The sequence below is a fragment of the Xenopus laevis genome, chromosome 6L (assembly GCF_017654675.1).
Source record: "Xenopus laevis strain J_2021 chromosome 6L, Xenopus_laevis_v10.1, whole genome shotgun sequence".
Classification (NCBI taxonomy): domain Eukaryota; kingdom Metazoa; phylum Chordata; class Amphibia; order Anura; family Pipidae; genus Xenopus; species Xenopus laevis.
The window spans coordinates 137729375-137743758 of record NC_054381.1 but is presented as its reverse complement, the minus strand read 5'-3'; the positions used below and the strand labels follow the sequence as shown (position 1 = coordinate 137743758).

The window sequence follows — 14384 nt, the reverse complement described above, 5'->3', positions numbered from 1 at the left end:
TGTCTTAGCAAAAGAGAATTTCGACTTATTGATTTCCTATACACATCAGTGTGCACCATTAGTTTGTCATGCACAAACCGTATGTCCAGGAAATCAACAGTCTTCCTGTCACTTACGTATGTAAAAGCAATATTCTTGTCATTAGTGTTACATTGTGTGACGAACTGTTCCAACTGTAACTCGCTGCCTTTCCATACAAGTATCAAATCGTCAATGTAGCGATTTGACTCTTGAACAGTCCATTTTCTTACACTGTATATTAATTATTCAAATGTCAAACATCAGCTTATTTTTTATTATTTTTATTGATATATAAAAATAAATATACATTTAAATAGATTTTTATAAAAATAAATATTTGGTAAAGTATACAAAGTAGATGGGCTGTGGCTCCTACATTGTGTTCCCAACCCTTTCCCTCCTTTCCCTTTTGGGAACATAATGAAGGAGCCACATTTCAGATCTTGCAAGGGTAGAATCCATTTTGGGATTTATATATTGTTCTTCCATTTTCTTCCTAAGTCTTCACAAAGTCTTCTTAATGAGGTGTTGTAAGAGAATATTTTGCTTGAAAGTCTTATTTCTTTTTTGCTTTAAAGTCTTATTTCTTTGCTCCTAGGAGAAAATGTTTTGTTAGACAAGAAGATCTGTGTTTTATATCTTTGCACGATAGGGCACTGGGCACTGTAAAAATGGCCATAATGTGATTCCTTAACTGGCTAGCTAAGTTAGTAATTGATAGAAACTTTCACGATTTAAAGCAGAACTGGTTGGAGCTTAAGCCATTAGTAATTAAAAAAACTAATTACTCCTGAAAATGAAAATTCCCTAAAAGCATTAATACTTAGGGACAGATTTTGCATGCATGTGATCGAATTTCTTAATTTTTTGAATAGTGATCAAAATAGGAATCCTTAAATCAATAGAGCCTGGAATAACCACATAGCAGGCCCGGAATGCGGGTTCTGACAAATGCCAGAAGGGCTGCTGTAAGTTGCCTATTTATTGGGCTGGTGGTGGTCTGTTTGGGCCTCTGTGTTTGCTGTTTGGGCTTCTGTGTACCTGAAATGTCCTGTCTATTTGGATTCCCAGTCCAGGCCTGCCACATAGGCATTAAAGATTTCCCAGTAATTGCTTTTTGATTGTAGAGTAATTTGCATTACCTTTCTTTATATGCTCTGCTATGCTATATTGCACCTCGTCTTCATCTCGATTATATGTGATGAATCGGTTTAATAGGAGTTCCTTTGCGAATGGTCTTTTGGCTGGATCCTTCTGAAGACATTTATAAATAAATCTCTGGAATTTATTACTCCTGGGGTGGAAAGAAAAAGGGCAGAAATGTTACTGATGATGTAATTAAACACAGAGCCAGAATTATTCAAAAAGGACACTGAAGTCTGTTGGGTAATAGGGAATTAAAATAGGAGATATGTTTCTTTTCTTTGAATCATTTTGGCCATCAAAGTGTAAGCTCTTGAATTTATGAAAAGGGTGGTGACCCTAAAATAATACTAATAACTTGAACACAGCCCATCATCACAGCAATGGATAGAGTGGATACAGTAGTGACACTTACATTTGAGCTCATTGAACTTATCTCTTTCCCACTTTAAAACCGTCCCCAGGTTTTTGCTCCAGTGTCTCTTTCCCCATTCCCCACCCTCACTGCTTAAGGTGGCCATAGATGCACCAATAATATTGTACATGAAAAGTTCTAGTACTATATTTGGTGCGTGTATGGTGGGAAACGAGCCAACCGATATTGGCAGAAGACTTGGATATGGGTTGGCTTATCGATCGGGCTGGCCAGAAAATTTTAATCGGAAGCCTTTGAAGGTACCCCAATATCGCCCATTGTTAGTGCTGAATCGTCAGATAAAGGTAGAATTTTATTGTTTCTACCTGTATATCTGACAATTCAACTCTACATGTGTGTATTGAAATGAACGATCTTTCTTGGAAAGATCTTTTCCAGGAAAGATTGTAATTGTAACATCTATGGCCACCGTAAGTCCTATTTCTGTAAAAAAAAATGACTCACCATATATCCTCTTTTAGAGCTGGAGCTGGACCATTCATAATCCTTTCGGAAAGCTCAGTACCACGGAGTTTAATGTGTGCTGTAAGTGTAAGAGAACACAATATTATTATTGTTATTCTTACAAATTTACAAGGGGCCAACATATTTTGCAGCATTGTACAGTAGAGGGTGACTACATCAAATATTCTGATGAGTTTCTATTATCAGAACCAATCGATGATTTATTTTAACTTTTTGAGATAATAATTTCCTTCTTTAAGGGTAAGGCCACACTGGTCATTTTGGGGAGATTTGGTCGCCTGGCGACTAATCGCCTCATCTTTGCAGCGACCAATCTCCCCAAATGCCTTCCCTCATTCTGCGCCGGCTAAAATAAAACGCCGGCGCTAACCACACAAAGGGCGACTTCGAAAAACGAATCGGTACATGTGATTAGCGCCAGCGTTTTTTTATTTTAGCCGGCGCAGAGTGAGGGAAGATTCTCTGATTCATAGCCAATTTACATGTTTCATTGTTATAGAATAGGTGATACCCCCTGACCTTCCTAAAAACACTCCTCCACAAATTAACATAAACGCACGCAAAATATTATTTAAGATTACTTACGAGGATCGTATTCTGCCATTTCTATGGCTGTGATTCCTAAAGACCACACATCCACCTAGAAAATTAAAACAAAAATCATTGTTACAGAAGATAAAGATACTTCTACTGACTATCCCTCCTCATCCTGTCTCAGGGTCAATATGGGATGCTAAATGACTAATACATTAGAACCAAGCTACGTTGTATTACTATGAAACATTTCCAGTAGCCGACTTCAACTATACACATTTATGATTTTACATTTTCAAGAGTCTCTACTGGGAGAAAAAAGCTCTACAAATTACATTTGGCATGGATTTGTTATTCCTGCCTTAAGAATGCATTTTGTTTAATCACTTTCATGAAAACTAAACTAAATGACAACTATTTTATTAATCATACCTTGTAGTTATACTGTACACTTCTTGTAAAACATGCATGGACTTCAGGTGCCATCCAACAGCGGGTTCCTGCATTACTTGTACTAATGGGCCCTATTGTGGCAAGGCCAAAATCAACTGAAATTGAAAGAAACAAGCATGAATTTACTTTGTACAATGCAGTAATAATATATATGACAATACAGAAAGGTGCTACAGTTATTACAAATGGAAATATATTTTTGAAGCAGTATTTTCTTTTGTCTGGTGCTGACTATTGATTTGAACCAGGTGCAAAGAGAGTGTAAAGACAGAGACACATAAAACACTGAACATTCTTAAAGGGAAAAAACATTTTTTTCAAAATGAATCAGTTAATAGAGCTGCTCCAGCAGAATTCTGCACTGAAATCCATTTCTCAAAAGAGCAAACAGATTTTTTTTATATTCAATTTTGAAATCTGACATGGGGCTAGACATTTTGTCAATTTCCCAGCTGCCCCTGGTCATGTGACTTGTGCCTGCACTTTAGGAGAGGAATGCTTTCTGGCAGGCTGCTGTTTTTCCTTCTTAATGTAACTGAATGTGTCTAAGTGAGACATGGGTTTTTACTATTGAGTGTTGTTCTTAGATCTACCAGGCAGCTGTTATCTTGTGTTAGGGAGCTGTTATCTGGTTACTTTCCCATTGTTCTATTGTTTGGCTGCTGGGGGGGGGAAAGGGAGGGGGGTGATATCACTCCAACTTGCAGTACAGCAGTAAAGAGTGATTGCAGTTTATCAGAGCACAAGTCACATGACTTGCGGCAGCTGGGAAATTGACAAAATGTCTAGCCCCATGTCAGATTTCAAAACTGAATATAAAAACATCTGTTTGCTCTTTTGAGAAATGGATTTCAGTGCAAAATTCTGCTGGAGCAGCACTATTAACTGATTCATTTTGAAAAAAAATTATTTTCACATGACAGTATCCCTTTAATGACTGTATATTGGAACGTTGCTTACAATGATATTTTTGAATTGTGCAAAGGTGCCATTTTTGGGTAGAGATCCCCTTTAAAGTTTTATGATGCCTAATAAAAGCTAGGCATTGAGATGAGCAATAAATGTACCCTTTGCTTTGTGGCACCCATTCTTCCTATATATAATAAACGTCACTTACTTATCTTCACGCGGGCCGTAGAAGTTAACATTATATTTGCGCCCTTGAGATCATGATGTATCACGTTCAGTTCCTGTAAATAATCCAGGCCCTAGAAAGATGAATAAAGCAAACATAATGAACATGTATATATTTTTATATTCTATAATTAATAGGATGCAAAGTCGGTGAGCAGAGATTATGAAGAGCAATGAAGGGGTTAATATCTGTCTTACCTGTAAAACTTTCTTGCATATGTATGAAATCCAGGTCTCTTCCAAGGATCTATTGGGCGTGCTCCTAATTAAGGCATCTACGGAGCCACCAGCACACATTGTCATAGCAATCTAGAATAGAAATAAAATGTTTTTATTTATAGTGTATATAAATATAAATATTATAGTGTATATATATATATATGTTGCCTAAAATCTATCTATCTGTCTGTGTGTCTGTGTAACATTCCTAGTAATCAGTAGCAGTATGATCTGAAATAATCAGTGTTATATTTATTAACTTTGCTTGAGATTTTCTCCTTCTTGGCATGTGCAATGCAAGACCATTGTGTGCTTTTATTTAAGAAGTATATCCTTACCCATAGCGCCTCTTCATTTGAAATGCTGGGCCGTAGATAATAGGCTCCATAAAAGGCAGGGAAGTTGTCGTGGCCAGAAACGCGTTGAAGTACATACAGTTCAGCAAGGATCTCTTCATTATCCTACATACAGAAATAATGATAATTAAATTAGTCTTGATAACTATTTAATCCTTGTTGTAAAACATAGAATTCATTACTTTGCCATCAGTGTACCACAGTGTCAACACCACAGATACTAACTTCCCAAACAAACTTGATAGTAGGGATGTGACCTCACCGGATCAGAACTCGAGGAAACCAAACTCGGATAAAACCAGTTCATTTTATTAATCCATGTTAAGAATAGAAAAGTGTAAGTGGCAGGGGAACTAGCTTTACGCATTTCGTGACTGGAGTCACTTCATCAGAAGCTTCTGAATGCGTAAAGCTAGTAAAGGTTATCAGTTCTCTCAAGTCTCTCTGTGATGTGCTGTAATGGCGTCCACTCTCAATCATAGATACTAACGTCCCCTCTTTCTCTTCTATGCCGCTCCATGTGTTTACTTGCAATGTGTTGAACTGGGTTATGATTTTTTTGTTATGATTTGGTGGGATTTAAATCCCCTTCTGTTAAGGGTGGTCACTTTATAGTATTGTTACATAGAGATTAATGAATACAAGTCTCACGATTGCCTTTTATAAGCTGCAAATATTACAAGCGGTTGATATAGTTAGTTTTGCATTTATTAAATAATTAAACCTCCAGTGAATATTTCACCGAGCTGAGCAGAGCTTGGGGCATTTAAAGAAGTCCATTTCTAATCATTACAAATTCCATTTTGCATTATGACTATCCATTATATAAGGGGGCGACTTGCTAATCATGGTTTATAAAGTCTCTTTTTACTGGCAGTTGATTTGTTTGTGTAACACAACACTTTCTGCAATATTCTCATTATAATAAATTAAATAGTAAAAAATATACATTACCCTAAGGTCTTTTATCACTTTTATGGCCACTTCTTTCTTTTCCTTAAAATGCCATGCCTGAAAGAAAACAGATTTGTGGTGAATTTTGACTTGAATTTGATAAAGTACCTGGGTATAATGACATGGGTCTTTGCAGTCTCAGAAACAAAAAACAAACTCCAAAAGAAAATATGAATCCTGCTTAAAATGTGGCATATGTGGCAATTTAGTGATACATGACATATGTATGAATATTTATATACTAGATAGATAAATATATACAATATATAGAATTACATTGAGATGTTAAGGGCCACAAAAGGTAGGTCATTCCCGCCCCTTACAATCTTAAAATCTCATATCTGACCTTATGGATTACTCCAAATCCTCCTGATCCAACACATTGTTCGAGGTCTATCCAGCCAGTTGGGTCCTAAAAAAAAGTAAAATGCAAAATTTGAAAATAAGACAATATAATGCCAGGTGGTGGGGGGAGAATAGAGGGAGAAGGCTGAAAACAGGGATAATAATGTAAAGAAAGTTTTTTGCATACCGGGCATAGTTTGTCAAATCCATGTTCATTGCAGACCTGGTAAAGGAAAACATTATTTTAAATTAACTCAGTAAATAGACAAAAAGAATAAAGATTGCAAGCTTTTCTTTTTAGTTTGTTGCTCATTTAGTTTGTTCAGGTTGAGAGGCATCCCCATAAGATTCCTCACTGTGTTCCTTGTTAAGCAGTTTTTTAATTTATATTTAGTATAGCAAAGAGGCCTTGTGCCCAAACAGTGTTGTTAATGGTGGACATAACTATTATAAAGATTTTTATTCTTATGTATATATGTTATGGTTTGTCCTAATAGAACTAATGTGTGTGAGACTTTTAGGGAGTTATTTACTAAAACTCGAATTTCTCATATTTGTATTAAACTAAGCTTGACTAAACTCCCATCCACAATTTTATCTTATTTATCAATAAAATAACTTGAAACAGTCAGGTCGGGGAAAAAATTGCGAAAATCGGGGGTAAACCCCAAATTATTTGGATTTGAATCCTGAATTGCTTAATTTTTTAGGTTATTGCCTGAAAACCCCAATTTTTTTGGTTTACCAGACAAAATCCAGAGCAGACCACGATACCTTCAAATTGTAAAAAGGACATCTCCCATTGACCTATACACAACAGTGACAGGTTTGAAATGGTGAGCGTTTTTTTCTCCTCTAAACATTAACATTTTGCCCAAAAAAACTCAGGCAGAAAAAAAACACCTTTAAACTTTAGGCAATGTATTCCAGAGCTGTAAAGAAAAAATGACCCATTTGTGGGGGTCCCCATGTAATGTGTGCAGCACGGTGTACTAATAAGCATTGATGGCTTCCCTCTGGGCACTGCAGTTTATGTGGATACTCCAAAAACATATAGTTCTTAAAGGGGTATATTTATCAAAGAGTGAAGTTAATAGTGAAGTTCCGCCACTAGAGTGAAATTCCGCCACTCTCCATTAATTTCTATGGGATTTTTATAGGCGTATTTATCAAAGGGTGAACTTTCACTTTCACCCATTGATAAATATGCCTTTCAAAATCCCATAGCAATGAATTGAGAGCTGTGGAACTTCACTCTTTCATAAATTTACCCCAAAGTGTTTTAGCATAACCTGGACTGGTGATTTAAACTGCAGTTTGGTTTTTAGGTTCCCAGACATAAGTGGGCCTAAATGAAGCCATACTAAATAAACATTATGCTAAACATGTCCCAATAAATCAATCCGTTCAATGCACAAAATTTCTTAGGGGCCCATTTACTAAGGGTCGAATATCGAGGGTTAATTAACCCTCGATATTCGACCATCGAAGTAAAATCGTTCGACTTCGAATATCGAAGTCGAACGATTTAGCGCTAATACTTCGATCGAACGATCGAGCGATTATTCGTTTGATCGAACGATTAAATCCTTCGAATCGAACGTTTCGAAGGATTTTAATCGTTCGATCGAACGAATATCCTTCGATCCAAAAAACATAGGCAAGCCTATGGGGACCTGCCCCATAGGCTAACATTGAGTTCGGTAGCTTTTAGCTGCTGAACTAGGGGGTCGAAGTTTTTCTTAAAGAGACAGTACTTCGATTATCGAACGATCGAATAGTCGAACGATTTTTCGTTCGAATCGTTCGATTCGAAGTCGAAGTCGTAGTCGAAGGTCGAAGTAGCCCATTCGATGGTCGAAGTAGCCAAAAAAACACTTCGAAATTCAAAGTTTTTTTTATTCGAATCCTTCACTCGAGCTTTGTAAATGTGCCCCTTAGTGTCCTTGATAGTAAATCATACCTCAAGTGATGGAAACAGATTATCACTACTGCTTTCTTCTTCCGCACTAGATATAAGCATGTCATCACTATTGTTGTCTTCTTCCTCTTGTTCTTCTAGATTATGTTCTTCCTCTGAGGCATTACCCTGGCTGATCTCTGTGCCAGGCTCCTCAGGTTGCTCCTGGAAATGGCCAATATTTGTCTCAGGATTTTCCTGGCAATTGTCATGGGCAATGATTTCCTCAGGTTGTTTCTGTTTAAGAATAAAAACATATAATTAATCCATTTGTTGCTATACTAATATCTATTGCATATGGCAATGTGACACAGAATTGGAAAATAAAGTTAGTAATCTATTATGTGAATATCTTGTTTGTAGGGGTGGGCAAATTTGACCCAAAAATTCACCGTCAGTGAAAATTTGCCAAAATGCATAAAAGTCTAGGGCTTCAAAAATTTGCTCATCCCTACAATATCCCATGTAATGTGTGCAGCATGATGTTGTAGTGATAAGCATTGATGGCTTCCCTCTGGGCACTGCAGTTTATGTGGATACTTCAAAAATATATAGTTCTTAAAGTGTTTTACCATGAGCTGGGCTGGTGATTTAAACTGCAGTTTGGTTTTTAGGTTCCCAGACATTAGTGGCCTAAACAAAGCCATACTAAATAAACTTTATTCTAAACATGTCCCAATAAATCAATAAGTTCAATGCACAAAATGTCTTAATGTCCTTGATAGAAAATCATACCTCAAGTGATGGAAACAGATAATCAATAATGCTTTCTTCTTCATCACTACATATAACCATGTCATCACTATTGTTTTCTTTTTCTGCTTGTTCTTCTAGCTTTTCTTCTTCCTCTGAGGCATTACCCTGGCTGATCTCTGTGCCAGGCTCCTCAGGTTGCTCCTGGAAATGGCCAAAATTTGTCTCAGGTTCTTCCTGGCAATTGTCATGGGCAATGATTTCCTCAAGTTGTTTCTGTTTAAGAATAAAAACATACAATTAATCCATTTGTTGCTATACTAATATCTATTACATATGGCAATGTGACACAGTATTGGAAAATAAAGTTGGTAATGTGTTATGTGAATATCTTGAGGGATGGGCGAATTTGACCCATTTCACTTCGCCAAAAATTGCCGGCAGTGGAAACTGGCCAAAATATATTAAAGTCTATGGGGGTCAAAAATTCTCTCATCACTAGCGTATGTTTTCCTCTTAAGCATCAATACTGTGATTATCTGGTTGGTGATGCTTAAGAGAGAGAGTGAATGACAAAGATCATTTCAGATCAATTCTAATTTATAGAGAAGGTGAAAAAACATGCATTTATGACAAGGTAAATGTTTTTTATAATTCCCATTATTCAATTACACGGCAGTTGTCTGTGGCAATTTCTACATTCTGCTCTGGTTCCCCCAGGGTAAGAGAGAGATATAACAGGAGTTCGAACTCAAAGACAACTTTAATAAAAGTAAAATGTATTTTCAAAGTTTTCAATGTATTCCAGAGCTGCAAAGAAAAATAAATGACCCGTTTGTGGGTTTCCCCATGTAATGTGTGCAGCATGGTGTTGTAGTGATAAGCATTGATGGCTTCCCTCTGGGCACTGCAGTTTATATGGACATTCCAAATATATATAGTTCTTAAAGTGTTTTAGCATAACCTGGACTGGTGATTTGAACTGCAGTTTGGTTTTTAAGTTCCCAGACATTAGTGGGCCTAAATTAAGCCATACTAAATAAACATTACGCTAAACTTGTCCCAATACATCAATCAGTTCAATGCACAAAATGTCTTAATGTCCTTGATAGCAAATCATACCTCAAGTGATGGAAACAGATGATCACTACTGCTTTCTTCTTCCCCACTAGATATAAGCATGTCATCACTATTGTTTTCCTCTTCCTCTTGTTCTTCTAGATTTTCTTCTTCCTCTGAGGCATTACTCTGGCTGATCTCTGTGCCAGGCTCCTCAGGTTGCTCCTGGAAAAGAGATAGAAGATTATTGATCACATGATTGATTCTGTTAGGCAAATGTAAGATATTTAATTGAGCTCTACAAAGAATGAAGGCTTTACAAAGAAGGCTTTAAAATATATTTAGCAAAAAGCCATGTATTGTTGGGGAAGAGGCATGTTGCTGTTGTGTTTTTTTATTAGTTCCTTTGAAACTACTTACCTGATAGCTGTGAATGCTGATATAATAATAATTGTCCTCAGGTTCTTCCTGGCAGATGTCATGGACAATGATTTCATTAGGTTCTTCTTGGCAGCTGTTATGGCCAAAATTTGTCTCAGGTTCTTCCTGGCAGATGTCATGGACAATGATTTCATTAGGTTCTTCTTGGCAGCTGTTATGTTCAAAATTTGTCTCAGGTTCTTCCTGGCAATTTTCATGGACAATGATTTCATTAGGTTCTTCTTGGCAGCTGTTATGGCCAAAATTTGTCTCAGGTACTTCCTGGCAGATGTCATGGACAATGATTTCCTCAGGTTGTTTCTGATTAAGAATAAAAACATACAATTAATCCATTTATTGCTATACTAATATCTATTGCATATGGCAATGTGACACAGTATTGGAAAGTAGAGTTGGTAATGTGTTATGTGAATATCTTGTTTGTAGGGGTGGGCAAATTTTATCCGTTTTTCTATGGCAAAAATTTTGATTGAGCGAAAATTTGCCAAAATGCATTAAAGTCTATGGGCGTCAAAAATATTCTCATCCCTACAGTATGTTTTCCTCACACACATTGACAACTTTAATAAAAGTAAAATGTATTTTCAAAGTTTTATGTTTTCCTACTTACCTCACTGATATTATTAACAGTGGTTTCTACTGGTTCCTTTGGTAGTTCCTGTTTTGTAAATAAAAAAAAGATGGAAGAGATTATTGATCAAGATAAATAAATACACATTATACTATGAGATATAGTTTTGAGTATAAATGAATGCAGGGTTGGCATCTCTTTTCTCAGAAAAATGCAAGGGGTTACAGGACTGCCCCTTGCTGGAAAAGAAAAGGATAATTAGACATTAGCAATTAAATAGGTTCTTAGCAATCAGGCCATTGTTGATATGTAAGTGCCAATGGTCAAATCTGTAGATCAACTGAAATGTTAGATACATTTGTGTAGAGTTGGTGTCTAGGGCTACTGATCCACAGATAATTATCCCAAATCTAATTAACAAACTGAAAAAATGTGGCCCCTTGGGAGTAACATATGCTAAGCGGCTATACATCATAGTTCAAGAAGAGTGTTATATCTGCTAGAAGGTTTTGGAGTGTTTTTACGTTTCATTATATTTTACAACATTAAAATGTACTTTTAAAATTGTTACATTATCCTAAATCTTTAACAAAACGTTTATGTATGACAAGTTTCTCTACTTACCAAAATGACTTCGTTTTTATCTTTTTTAACCTGGCAAAAGAAAATAGGTTTGAATATTAGAGGCAATGATCAAGGTGCAACTAAATGAATAGGCCCATTAGAAGTTAGAATTAGGAAACTTAGCAGTTCCCAACCTCTGAGACCATTTTCCTTATAAAGCAATACAGAAAACAAGGTATTATTTAATATTCGATATACAGAAAGTGTACAAAAAAATATAAGGCTATTATAAGCTGTTTCTTACAGTGAGTAATGAAAGGATTTGGTTTAGATCTACCCAAAACCAAAGATATATGAAATTTGTAATTAGAGATGCACCGAATCCACTATTTTGGATTCGGCCGAACCCCCATTTTCTTTGTGAAAGATTCGGCTGAATACCGGACCGAACACGAATCCTAATTTGCACATATATATATATATATATATATATATATATATATAATTAGGGGTGGGAATTGGAAAAAATTTTTACTTCCTTGTTTTGTAACAAAAAGTCATGCAATTTCCTTCCCTGCCCCTAATTTGCACATGCAATTTCGGATTCGGTTTGGCCAAGCAGAAGGACTCGGCAGAATCTGAATCCTGCTGGAAAAGGCTGAATCCTGCCTGAATCCCCAACCGAATCCTGGATTCAGTGCATCCCTATTTGAAATCATTAATATTTTTCTATTAGATATGCAAAATTATCATAAAGTAAAGCTACATCCCACCATGCAGCTGTTATAGCTTCAACATGGGGAAACAAATTCACTAAATTGCTCAAAGAGTGCCGTAACTTGCTGGCTCCAGGCCCTTTGGAGGGGCCAGCGCACCGCTATACATACCCAGAACTACCTGCCCACCCACTCGCCACCCCTGGCTGACATTTCCTGCCACCACTGATGTCCCCCACCAATCTGCTTGCCCTGCTCCCTGGCAGAAGGTAGGAGAGCGGCTGGGGGATTTTTTCTGCCTTAAACAGCTGTAGAGAAAGAGGACCCCACAGTCAAGGCCCCCCTGTTCCTTGGGCCACCCATCATGACTGCGGGGTCTGCGTCCTCTAGAGTTATGCCAGTGAACTCAAATTTGAATCGGTTAACACAGGGCCCCCAACCTTTTTTGGCCTGGGGACCAAAAAAGAGACAAATTTTTTCCAAGGACCGGGGGGTCGGGGTGGGGGAGGGGGGTTAGGAGGGGTCGGAGGGGGTCAGGAGGGGTCGGAGGGGGTCAGGAGGGATCGAGGAATGGGTATGGAGGGGTCGGGAAGGGGGTCAGGGAAGGGGTTGGAGGAGTCGGGGACGGGTCAGCCTCCAATTTGGGCGCGCGGTGTTAATTGTTCAGTGACCCAGTTTCAGGCCCGGTGGTTGGGGACCCCTGAGTTAACAGGAATATAACATTTATAGCACTTTCGTTTTCAAAGGTAGATTTGATTAAATTTTAATTTTCCATACAAACTAAAAATCTAGGATATGAGTATAAAAAACCCTTACTTTCTTAAAACATTTGAAAATACTGCATATGCATCTAAACATGATGGTTTTTGTTGTCGAAAATTCTTTCTTTAAATTTGTATGCCGAAAATTCTTTCTGTGAATATGAATGTAGAAAAATCTTTCTGTGGATTTGTAAGTCGAAAATTCTTTTTGTTGGTTTGTATGTTGAATATTCTTTCTGTGGAGAGAGAAAAATCATTGGTTACACACTATGTAATAATCCTATGAAGTGGTTATAAATAAGGTTGAACGATTTTTTTTTAACAGTTAACTGAAAATGAATGACCAGTAACATTTAGAGTGACAATTAATGACTAGAAAAAACTATCAGCACTTTGAAGCACACTAATATCTTTTCAGATCCCCATATTTACTCCACTAGCAGATACTTAGGCCTACACAACAACTATATCCAGCTATATTGCTATATGTAGATAAAAATAGGGAATATATAATATATGTACATATGTATACCATTAGTAAAGGGAATGCGAACATTATTGTCTGTAGGGCCAAGCACTTCATCCCCTTCAAACTTAAATGGTTTGCAATTATCCCACTAACAGCAACTAAGCCCTACTCAGCAGCTATATGAATATGAATATAAATTTTTCTAACATTTTCCCCAGTGTATGATGATGAGCTCCACTCACCTCAGTTGCCTGATACAGAATGAGGCAGTTAGAGCTTGTTTTCAAACATTAACTCTGTGTGCACTGTGACATCACAATGTATCATGTGTCCCATTATGACATCACACCTGCAAACTACGGTCAGCACATTCAGGCTTAGCAGATAATCTGCTCTTTTAAAGACAGTTATAAATTAATATAAAGACTGTATTGAGATATGTCTTTTGTTGGCGGCGCTATGATATTACAATAACTCTATTGCATTGCTATATGTATGTTAAATGAAAATAAGGAATGTGCTAATATTATATATAGGCTATTAGTACAGGCAATGCCACCATTGTTGTTTGTTGGGCCAAGCAACCCTCCCCCCTGCATTTACCCACTAGCAGACACTAATAAGGCCTATCCAGCAGCTACCTTTATATTTATTTTAATATTATTTTAAAATTTTCCCCAGCGTATCATGAGCTCCACTCACCTCAGTCTCCTGATCAAGAATGAGACAGTCTGGGCTGGTTATGAACAGCTGTGATAATGTCCATTATGACATCACAATGATATGTCACATGACTAGCTGCTGATCAGAGGATACAAAATGAGCATAAAAACTGCACATAGTTCTACAATTATTTCAAAGAGATTATGGTTAAACTGCTGTTTGTTTATTTTTTCACCCTTTTATTTTTATGTAGACAGTGTAAATATATGAATGTATAATATATTGGAATAAAGTATGGAGGTATAATACATAAGTAGCACACAGGTATAGAGAATGGCCCAGATATTTGTACAGCATTTGAAATATATCAACAATGATATTTGCACCATTACTGTACGTGCTCTATACTATATCATCAGAGGGGATT

The 14384-nt window shown here is 36.9% G+C and overlaps 1 protein-coding gene across 1 annotated transcript; it reads right to left on the bottom strand.

Annotated features, from left to right (window-relative positions):
* Positions 1-216: 216 nt before the first annotated feature.
* Positions 217-10077, bottom strand: LOC121394758 (traf2 and NCK-interacting protein kinase-like). The gene is made up of 12 exons (XM_041566553.1): positions 9836-10077; positions 6248-6283; positions 6062-6127; positions 5716-5772; positions 4744-4866; positions 4385-4495; positions 4170-4260; positions 3032-3147; positions 2651-2705; positions 2045-2123; positions 1164-1315; positions 217-615 (listed from the first exon to the last, which is right to left on the bottom strand). Exons 1-12 carry the CDS (start codon positions 9893-9895, stop codon positions 602-604), a joined length of 960 nt encoding a protein of 319 aa, XP_041422487.1. The 5' UTR covers positions 9896-10077; the 3' UTR covers positions 217-601.
* Positions 10078-14384: the final 4307 nt, after the last annotated feature.

Bases quoted from the DNA above. Each gene is read 5' to 3' on its own strand.
- LOC121394758 (XM_041566553.1), bottom strand. From the start codon at position 9,895: ATGCTTATATCTAGTGGGGAAGAAGAAAGCAGTAGTGATCATCTGTTT. The intron at 6,128-6,247 runs GTATGCAAAAAA...ACTTTTTTTTAG, and splicing joins GATTTGACAAACTATGCCCG to GACCCAACTGGCTGGATAGA. The intron at 3,148-4,169 runs GTAAGTGACGTT...TTTCAATTTCAG, and splicing joins TACGGCCCGCGTGAAGATAA to TTGATTTTGGCCTTGCCACA.